This window comes from Gymnoscopelus microlampas (genome assembly GCF_963454915.1).
Source record: "Gymnoscopelus microlampas genome assembly, chromosome: 3".
In the NCBI taxonomy this organism is placed as follows: domain Eukaryota; kingdom Metazoa; phylum Chordata; class Actinopteri; order Myctophiformes; family Myctophidae; genus Gymnoscopelus; species Gymnoscopelus microlampas.
This window is the reverse complement of record NC_139940.1, coordinates 35,473,083-35,483,904: the sequence shown is the minus strand read 5'-3', so window position 1 is coordinate 35,483,904 and position 10,822 is coordinate 35,473,083. Positions and strand designations below refer to the sequence as shown.

The 10,822-nt window shown below is 42.7% G+C and overlaps 1 protein-coding gene across 2 annotated transcripts in view; it reads right to left on the bottom strand.

The window, feature by feature from the left end:
• Positions 1 to 3,625: 3,625 nt before the first annotated feature.
• LOC311040272 (TGF-beta receptor type-2-like) overlaps positions 3,626 to 10,822 on the bottom strand; it is a 44,828-nt gene continuing 37,631 nt past the window's right edge. For both annotated transcript variants that reach the window (XM_084050449.1, XM_084050450.1), the window contains exons 9-10: positions 6,090 to 6,217; positions 3,626 to 5,520 (exon numbers count right to left, since the gene is read on the bottom strand). In XM_084050449.1, coding sequence (XP_083906575.1) covers positions 5,236 to 5,520; positions 6,090 to 6,217 — 413 coding nt within the window. In that variant the 3' untranslated portion in view covers positions 3,626 to 5,235. The remainder of the gene's footprint in view (positions 5,521 to 6,089; positions 6,218 to 10,822) is intronic.

The window sequence follows — 10,822 nt, the reverse complement described above, 5'->3', positions numbered from 1 at the left end:
TATAAAAGAGTGGAAAGCAGGCCAGAAGTTAATTCTGGACACAGGATGTTTGGCCCTAAGGAGAGTCAGTGATTCCAGGAATATACCAGCAGACACACAGCCATAAGGGAGGGAACTTGGGATTTGAGACGGAAAATGAACAAAAGATTGGGAATAAGGGTGAAAGAGAGAGAGAGAAACACTGATAGAGGGCGAGGACATGGGGACTGCACATAAGTCCGACATCCCATGACTCCGACTACGTGTCTTCCGCGTGCGGTTAAGGTTAGGGTTAGGGTTAGGTATAGGGTTAGTATAGTAACCGTCGGAACAATGAGCCGTCGGAACAATAAGCCGTCGGAACAATGACATGGCACCGAGGACATACAGAAAGACAGACCAAAAGCTTTCTGGTGCGACAGTGTCACTTGCCGAAAACAGGCTTTGAACTGCAAGCTGAAGCAGGATTTAGCTGAAAAGCTGTTATTTTCGGCGATCAACACAATTGTATGACGAAAGGAGGACACGAGACACAGTAAGGAGAGAACAGGGTACACAGCAACTATATTTATGTGTTTCAAAATACACTTAGAGTTAAACTAACACTCAGTGTTGCTGTGTACTGTAGGACACATTGTATGCATGTATGCTTAAGAGCTGGTAGTAGCCGCTGCATGTCCCCTGTTGCCAGACGAGAGCCAGTACGTTGGCCTAGCAGGCCTGTCATTTTATTCTCCTGGTACAAACTCTGGTCTGCACTGGAATGTCTACACCACACAACCACACACACACACACACACACACACACACACACACACACACACACACACACACACACACACACACACACACACAGTAGCCTCGAGCAGACCTCTGTCTAGATTGGTGCTCACCTCACTATAAACAAGTGCACGCTACACAGCTCAGACTGAATAAGGAGGTTATTTCGCTCAATGGATCCTGGCCGACTACAAATCGTAGGTCCATGATTGTCTTTTTCAATCAGGGCACCTGCTACATTTCCTCAGAGCCTGGGACAAAAACGAATGATACAAAACATTACTTCTTCAGTTGAGATTGTTTCTTTTAGGTGGGGTTGGCGAAAGGGCCTTTCTGCGTGGAGTTTGCATGTTCTCCCCGTGTCCCCTAGGGTAGGTACCCTCACAAAAAAACATGCAGTAATCCTTTCTGCGTGGAGTTTGCATGTTCTCCCCGTGTCCCCTAGGGTAGGTACCCTCACAAAAAAACATGCAGTAATCCTGGTCTCTATACTGCCTCCCCCTGGTCAGCCGGGGTGCCTGATGGAGGGGAAAGGAACTGGTTGGATAAACGTGTTCCTTCCATCTGTCAGGGACCGAGTTGGTTGGAAGGAGAGACACAGGGAAAACTTTGTTGGTTTTAAAACATTGTTCTCTTTTTTTATTTCTTTTTATTTATTTTCTTTTTTCGTTGTTGAAAATAAATGGTTTAACAAAACAAATGTGCTCAACACAAAGGAAATTGAACTAAACAGACACTGGACAACTGAACTGAAAACTGAACTAACTAGAATGGCACAGGAGGTGGACATATATAGGGACGGGTCAGACCACTATTAACACAAAAGGGGGAAAAGACAAAGACTACCATTGAAACACACTGAAAACCCCTGCCCCACCCCATGCTACAGAGGGACTGTGGTGCAGTCCAATTTCTCCCGATTAGCTGTAGATCTGGAGCAGCTGATCCCCATTGCTTTGGCCAGCCCATCATGTCCATGTTTGTCAGTCAACACCTCCCACAGAACTGGTAACTCAAAGAAAACTCAGTCAAATCAAATTCAAATAAACTCATAGAAAAACAAATACATTATGTAATTTCAACTTGTTAATAATGTCCAACTTAAAATAAACACACTAATCTGGGATAGCAGTATGGAATACATACATACTTGTTCGATTAATTCACGCCATTGTTTAATACAATTCAAAATATTACATAGGTTACACTACTCAAAAGTAAAATTACACAAAATATTCCCAGACACCTCCCCCCAATGTGATAAGTGCAAATCAGCAGATGCAACGCTACTGCACAGTTATGCCCTGTGTCCCAACCTACAGAATTTCTGGATAGAGATATTCAGACTACTTTCCAATATACTAGAGGTAGAGATAGATCCAGACCCAGTGTTAGTCATCCTGGGGGTATCAGAAGGGATGAAGAAACTACAACTACCTCAACAACGCCTTCTTTCATATGGCCTTATTGCTGCAAAAAAATTGATACTTTTATTTTGGAAGAAGAAAGAGACCCCCACAATCAAACTCTGGCTCAACGAGATGACAGAGTCCTTACATTTAGAAAGAATCAGATATATACTCAAAGATAAACTGAAAGATTTTGAAAAGATTTGGAAGCCTTTAGTCTCCTTTCTTAAAGGTTGAAAGGCTAATCCTTGTGGATGACCCGTGTCGCACGTAATCTGGGGCAGCACTTCTGGGGAGGGGGAGGGGAGGCGGGAGGGTCCCTTTGTTTTTTGCTTAAGTTTTTTTTTTTTTTTTTTTTTCATGTTACCTGTCTGTTTTGTGTTTATGTCTGTTTGTTTTTGTTTTTTAAAAAAAGGAAGCTAAATGTACAACTATAACCTGTGCTTCACAATAAAAATTTGAAACAAAATAAACACACTAAATATATAAACCAAAAGGAAGAGTTACCATACATTATAGTCTCTATGTGTGGCTGCTGAGTCAGCCATCACACACGTGCTACGTCCTACCAGGGAAACTCCCCCCTGTCAAGTGATAAAAAGCGCCCCATGCATTGAAGGAAGCATGAGCTCAGTTCGGGACTCTCCCCAGGCTGGCAGAGGGAGAGTAGCGCCCAGGATTACATGCTTAGGCACTGGCACTGGGTGAAAAATAGGTTACAAAATCGTGGGATAATTTTTTTTAGAAAAAAAAAGAGATTGTTTATTTTCTTTTTATTAGGGAGAACAGTCTGGGGGTGGACCAATGGTTTTCCTGGACCGCAGGAGGCGGGATGGAGGGGAAGGTTGTTTAAGGTTGCATAAATTCAGTTACCGCTTCACCCAGCTATTAGGGGTTAAGTGTCAGCTCAGGGACACTTCAAAACTTGGACATGGGGAAAGGAGGCGAAGGGATTGTTGGAACGAGAGGGAGGACAACGTAGCAGAAGAGGGATGCAGAGCAAAGAGACGACCAATAAGGGAGAAGTGAAAGGATGGGGAATGAAAGGAAAAAGAGAGGAGAGAAAAGAGACATATTTGCATTTGCAGGACAAGACCCAGCCATGACAGACCACAGTAAACTGGAAGTATACATACAGTACAGTACTCCTTTACACTGTAAAATCCTCAGTGTTCATTTAACTCTAATTTCTAAATGGTGGGTGAGAAACGTGTGGAATATTGTAAACAGTAGTCCTCTGTTATTTATCCATTTGTAACTCAGAGAGTGTACAAAGAGCTGCATTTGTACCCTCTCCGAGTTAGAATGTGAGGATTCTTCAGGTCCATTTGGTTACATTTGTACAGTCTCAGAGTTAAATTTGACTGTGTAGAAACAGGCCCTCATGAAAGGCCCTGACGATGAGAAGAGAATCTCCTAAAGAGTGGATCATCAAAATGTTGAGACAATGACATGTGTGAAATTGTCAATACAGAAATATTTTTATTCATAAAAGATTTACAATATCTTACATATTACATACAGTACATACATGGCAAGATAAAAAAAAAGATCTTTGGCACAATAAATGATCATGTCTTCAGGCTGATGATATAAACCAAAACCACACCTTTTTATTTCTCTGTAAAATATTTCTCCATTTGCATTAAAAAATAAGTAGTAGGATTACTTTCCCTTTTGAATCTTGTCTTTTTTATGTACAGTTGTCTATATACATTGTGCTTGCTTATTTGGCAAACAAGTTTAAACTCTAGCTATGTAAAAACAAACGCATGCATTCACAAGATACACACAGAACGTATACTCTGTACAGTACATCTGCATACCCACGCACGCACGCACGCACGCACGCACGCACGCACGCACGCACGCACGCACAAGCACACACAGACACACACACACACACACACACACACACACACACACACACACACACACACACACACACACACACACACACACACACACACACACACACACACACACACACACACACACACACACACACACACACATTCCTGCTGGGATCAGCATCATTAGTGTTATGGCAAAATATGTCTGCTTACATTTTGGCTCATTCCACACGAAGGCACTAAAACCCGTCATTAACCCAAACCCACCCACATTAGAATATACCAACAAAACAACATCTGTTATGCAAAGGTATCTCACCGTAAAGTGCAAATGAAATGTCTTTGGTTTGAAATCAGCCCTGTCCAGTCTCTTTCATAAGGAGTAACTGTCTGACTCTGTCGATACAAGCGCTGCATGCCTACACTGTAAAATCCTCAGTGTTACTTTAGAGTCCATTGTAAGCAAATGGACCCATATTTGGTTTTAAATTCTAAGAGTTACAAATGGATAAATTAACATGGAGGATTTTATTGTGTCCTGGAAGCTTTCCGTTTACTTTCAGTATTTGTGTCTTTGGCTTTTCAGCTGCATAAGATGACCCATAAAGAAAATAAATATATTTAATGTTTTAAAATATATAGATATTTTAGAGAAACTACAGGGGGAAACTATATTTTTGAGGTGCTAAAATAAAATTTAAATATATTTCAGAGAATCTATTTAGAGTCCAAAACATATTTTCAAGTATATGTTTGGCCAATGTTTGCATATTTTGAAGGATACCTGTGAGACATTTTCTTTCCAGTATGGGATGGGGACACAACATATTTACTAAACATTTGCAGTAGCGCTAATGCATCTGAATGCGTAAAAATAACTTCTGCAGATCTATCAGATCAATCTGTGTGCATGAATGTTGCCTTTGTTTGTGTGGAAACGAGGTTTTAGTTAGGTGCTAGAGTCCTGAATAAAACAACTATTTTGCATTAAAAACAAACCCCACAAAGGGTTCGTAGAGATGTTTAGATGCTGTGACACAACTCTTCCTGGCTCAAAGTGTTCTGGACACAGGAGCTCAGCTCCTGTGATATTCCTCTGTGAACCACCTGCACCACAGCTGTCTTCAATCCCATAATACAGACGGTAGAACAAAATTAAAACAAGTGCCCGCGGTGACATTCATCCTCAATAGTCCTTGAGGATAAAGCTGACCTTAAATGTGCTCTCCCTTCTCATCGCTGACAGAACAGTCCACCGCTATGATCTCCTGTATCTCCGTTATCTTCACCTCCTCCGCCGCATTCTCCTCCTCCAACGGTATCTTCAGCTCCTCCGGAATCTTCTCCGCGGAGGAGCTCCGGCTGGAGAGCTTGTCGATGTCGTACTCGACCTCGTCGAGTATGACGTCGAGGCGCTCGGCGACGCAGTGCGCCGTGAGGCGGGCCTCGGGGTCGTGGTCCCAGCACTCTTCGATGGTGGCGCACATCATCGCCACTCCCTGGAAAGCAGAGGAACGAATGATATTCTCAGTTCACTGCATACAGCAAGAGAGACATAGTGAACAGCGCTGCAAACATTCCACCATTGTATTTACTGTATGTCCACGTATTTCGTATAATATGTTTTTCCACTGGCATGAGATACACTGAAAATAATGGGGGAAAGGTTGAGAACCACTGATTTAGATCAGTGATTCTCAACCTTTTTAGTTTCAAGATCCCCCAGTTTGATTTGCAAATATGCCTAATATATATTTTTTTTTGGAGGGGGGGGGGCTTTTATGCCTTTTAATGACAGGACATGGGGAGAGAGATGGGGAGTTACAGGCAGCAAAGGTCGTCGGGACCGGGATTCGAACCCGGATTGCAACCTAGGGTGCCTGGACCGCCACGCCGCGGCACGCCCACAGCCCCTCATTTGATTTGATTTTTATCTCTGGGACTCCAATTCGTACATTGTCAGAGTTAAATGAACACCGTAAATGTTGCAGTGAATGTGTAGTGTATTTGTGTGCAGTGAAGCATGCACAATACAGTATGTATAATATGCATGTACTGTATGTCTTACCTGATGACTGAGCCAAGTGTTCTGAATCTCTGGTCGTCCTCTGTCTCTGAGGACGTTATCCTTCATACTCTCCACACAGGGGTGCTCTCGCACCTTGGTGCCAAACGGAGGCTCATAATCCTTCACCTCTGCAAACACAAAAAGCCACCGATCAGAGCACTGATCTTCACCTGTTTGTCAAGTGAACACATAGGGAGGCACGCACAGGCTGTTCCCCAAAGATAAGATAAGAAGATAATCCTTTATTTATCCCTGCAGGGGAATTCAGGCGTCATAGCAGTATTCATTTATGAAAAAACATAAAAAGATACAAAATAATACGGAGAAAAGGTTTCTGCTTGGCAGCAATGAAACGTCAATGGTCAGCAGCGCGCGCACGCACACACACACACACACACACACACACACACACACACACACACACACACACACACACACACACACACACACACACACACACACACACACACACACACACGATGTAATCTGTGACACCCCGTATGAACATAATTTCCAATGATGGAAACATGCTGTTATTACAACGCTGTTATTACAGTTGAATAGATAAAGGGAGGGGGCGTGAGAGACGGGGGCGTTGACAGGGGCATAAACAGGTGTATCTGTTACCATGGTGAGAAAGTAGGCTCACATCTTTCCTATGAGATCATGATTTCAACCTGAGCCAATGAACACTTATTTTCATTAGAGTTGCTAGGGTTTATCCGTTGGCACTAATAGTGCTGACTAGCAAAATATTCTTTTATGATGCCTCCATTGGGAAGGCAAAGGGCTTGCTCTGGCATTCGACTGATTGTTTCTAAAAACAACAAATCGGCCTGTACTAACAACCAATTAGGCGCGACCTCAGACCGTTCAAAAACACCAAACTCTACAATCTGTTATTTTTCTGTTTCATTTTAAAAAATCCAGCAAATGAAAGAGAGTTGGAGATCACAACACCAAAGCCATGAAGCCATGAAAGCCAGATTTCTGGGCCACTGTCCAGACCTCATGAAACTGAACACACAACAGCTGCAAAGTCTGTCTCCAACCCCAAAGAGAAGGCTTTTGAGACCTCTTTCACAGTTACCATTAAACGAAACACTAGTTGCAGCCAAGTCTTTAAAGGCAAATAAGCCCTATTTAAAGATACAAGATATTAAACCAATCATGACATTTAACCTCTTAGTAGTATTCTACATTCTCTGTTCAACTAATTGCTATACATTTTGGAATTATTCACAGCTACATGGTCTTTCCATACAGCTCCACATACTATCAAATTAGTCATTGGACTGAATAAAGCAGCCATAACGTGCTATTTTGACAGAAGTGTTTTAATTGCACTGTACAGTTGCATTCAGCCTTTGGCTCTAACAAACCCTCAGTTTGCCTCATCAAGCAAAACGCAAATAATCTTTTACAATCAGTTATGCCACAATTTGTAGCTTTACATTTGACCACATCTGCACTGCACACATCACATTAACGTGTTATTTATATTCATTAACCACGCGAACCCTAGCATTGTGAGCGTTGTCAGATTCTATATTTGCTATTTTCAGCAGATTTGGTGTGGAAGGAAAAAGGAGGTAACAGAAGACCCATGGGGTGGACCCCAGTAAACTAAGTACAGAATATAGGGTTGAAGTGGGTAAACTGAAGGTATGAGGAAATCTAGGAAAATCCATAGCACTTATATAAATCAGAACTCTGTGGTCTCTCCCTCTGTGTGTCCTCAACCACAGGAAGCGGGAAGGCCGGTGTAGAACCCCCGGACAGGAAGTGAAAGGCTGGGATCGGGACCCTGCGGAGGAGCTGACTCCACAGGCCCACACTTCCTGTTTTTGACATGTGGAACTTCCCCCGTTTCATGACTTTAAACAAAACCCACCCAACCCATCCCATTCCACTGGAGGAGTCGGGTTATTTATGCCACGCGGGCAGCGATGGCATTGTCCTCCTCGCTCTGCTGTTTAGACCTCCTGTTGGGGTTCTGTTCAGCTGGTACAAATACCACACATTTCCCTGGACTAAGCACAAGGAGAAGCCCAGAATAGCTGCAGGTCAAGCCGGGCCTCAAAATTAAAACTGGAAAACGGACAGAAATCCTCCAGTCTCACAATTTAAAGAGCAGACTCTTTATAAAATGAAAACATGCGTGAGAGGAAAAGGTCAACCATTCCCATTTAACCACATGATGTGTTTAAATGGGAATGTTTGACCTTTTGTTCACCACAGAATAAGAACACTGGGGTTCATGTGACATGAACCCTAGCCTCCCTATTCTGTGGCGAGCATTTGGTGAAAATAGACGATCTACGCGTTGTGACTTTGTAGATTTGCAATTTGTTTTGTAAAATATGTGGTGTTGAGGGAGAATGGGGTGGACCAAGTATAGAGAGAGCTCTGGGAAACCCCGGTCAACTAAGTATTTAGTTTAAGAGGTCAAAACAAGATGGGGTCTAATAACGTATGGCTTCCATGTTGATCTCGGACATCATGTTGATCGCATCATTTTGACACCGTGACATCATATCGCTGTGACATCATACTGACTTCCAAATATGGAGTTATTGTCTCCGCCAGGCCGTAAGGCATGGCGAGAGAGTATGTTTTACCCTCCGTCCGTGTGTCCGTCCGTGTGTCCGTCCGTCCGTGTGTCCGTGTGTCCGTGTGTTACCACCAAATCTCCGGCACCGTTGGCCCGGTCGCTGCGAAACTGTGCACACACACTCCCTGGATGCCAATTCAGAACCTCTGCCTCAAATTTTTCACATGGGCCTGTTATAGCGCCACCAGGAGGCCGATTTGTGCAAAACCCATTTTTTCACATTATTCCTACAGTTTTTAACCAAACGTCATGCAAATCGGTACACAGTATCTCTATAGTCATGTGATCAACCCTGATCTGTCCGATTTCCCATATTCCATCCTTATTGGTTAAGGTTGCCATCCAAAGTTTGCAGGATTGGTCCGTTTTGAACAAACTGCCTCAAACCATGAACGCAGCGTGCGATTTCCGTGAAAATTCACACGCACATTCCCACTAGGCCGAGGAAGAAATGCCACCCTTTTCACATTGGCCTGTTATAGCGCCACCAGCAGGTCTAATTTAGCAAAACACATTTTTGGAACAAAATGCTTCAAATCATGAATGCAGTGTCCCATTGCCGTGAACGACCTAAGAATAAATGGCACCCTTTTCACATTGGCCTATTATAGCGCCACCAGGAGGCCACAATAACGTGTCTGACCTGGCGGAGACCTGTGCTCCGAGGAGCACTTTATCTAGTTTGCCTTTCTTTTGACTTCCAGTGTAAAATGTTAGTTTGAAAAAGTTACATTTTTAAAAAGCATGAAACTTAAAATATTAAAAAAGTATAAAATGTTGAATAATATTCAGTGATTTACTTCCTTGGCTTACTGGCAAACAGTGGTTTACGAGATTAGGCCCGGACGCACAGCCAAACACACTGGACCCTCTTCAAGAGGGTTCTTTTAATTTTAATCATTTTGTTTGCTTAGTTTTTTACCCTTTTAATTGGTTATTTTCTTAATAAAGTTGTTTTTGTTTGTTTGGTTTCGTAAAACGTATCTAGAAAGGTCCTCTATAAATTGCATGTGTAATTATTATTATCATTATTATTATTATCATTATTATTATAGATAACTCTGCCCCTACAGAGCCACGGCGTAAAAAATACAAGAATGTTTAGAATTCTATGATAAAATAAGGCCTTGTTGTTGGCACCTTTACTAGATCATGAAGATGTATTGGAATAAAAGGTAAAATATTAAGAAAGAAAGGCCAAATACATATCATTTTGGGGGTCCTTGACATGAAAAAGTTTGAGAACCACTGAACTATACATTAGGCTATAGAGAAGTGGAATCCTGAGAGAGAGCTTAAATATGATGGACTTCTCTGCATACGAGGGAGGCGCGGTCTGCTTGCCTTCAGCCGCTACGGGCCAGCAACCAGATGAGAGCTATGTGAAGAATTCCGTCCGTGGTTTCAGAACAGATGTCACACAAGAGGCAGCGCCCGGAGTCGCTCTCTCTCTCTCTCTCTCTCTCTCTCTCTCTCTCTCTCTCTCTCTCTCTCTCTCTCTCTCTCTCTCTCTCTCTCTCTCTCTCTCTCTCTCTCTCTCTCTCTCTCTCTCTCTCTCTCTCTCTCTGTCTCCGTCTCTCTCTGTCTCCGTCTCTCTGTTGTTCCTTACTGGCTGAAGCCCGTGGTTAAAAAACCCTACTATGTCCAGTCTGGGAAGGGAAGCACTTTACAACGGTTTCCTTTTCAGATTATCTGTCTGAAACCTCTGTGGCCTGGAGCTTAGGACAAAAACAAACTCTGTGGCTGAATACATTGTCTGGGATCTTAAAGGAGAAAAATGCTGCTCGATTTTCTTTTCTTTTTTCTTTTGTCGTTTAAATGAGGATTATTTTAAGGAACCCTCTGGGGCTCAACGGGATTTAAGTCATATATTACACAGCAAAATCCTCAGTGTTAATTTAACTCTGAGAGTAACAAAATGCCAGAAAACATCATCTTTTTTTAAAGCCTGGTAGTTGAGCCAGTTAGTGCACTGACCATATGCTCTTTGTGAGTTGCGAGGACCCAAGTTTGAATCCAACTTCCGTCTGCTTTCTCATGTTTCCTCAATCTCTGTACCCTAGGTTTCTTGTCTCTCCACGAGTCTAAAAAGCATAGAATACCCCCCCATACAAATCAC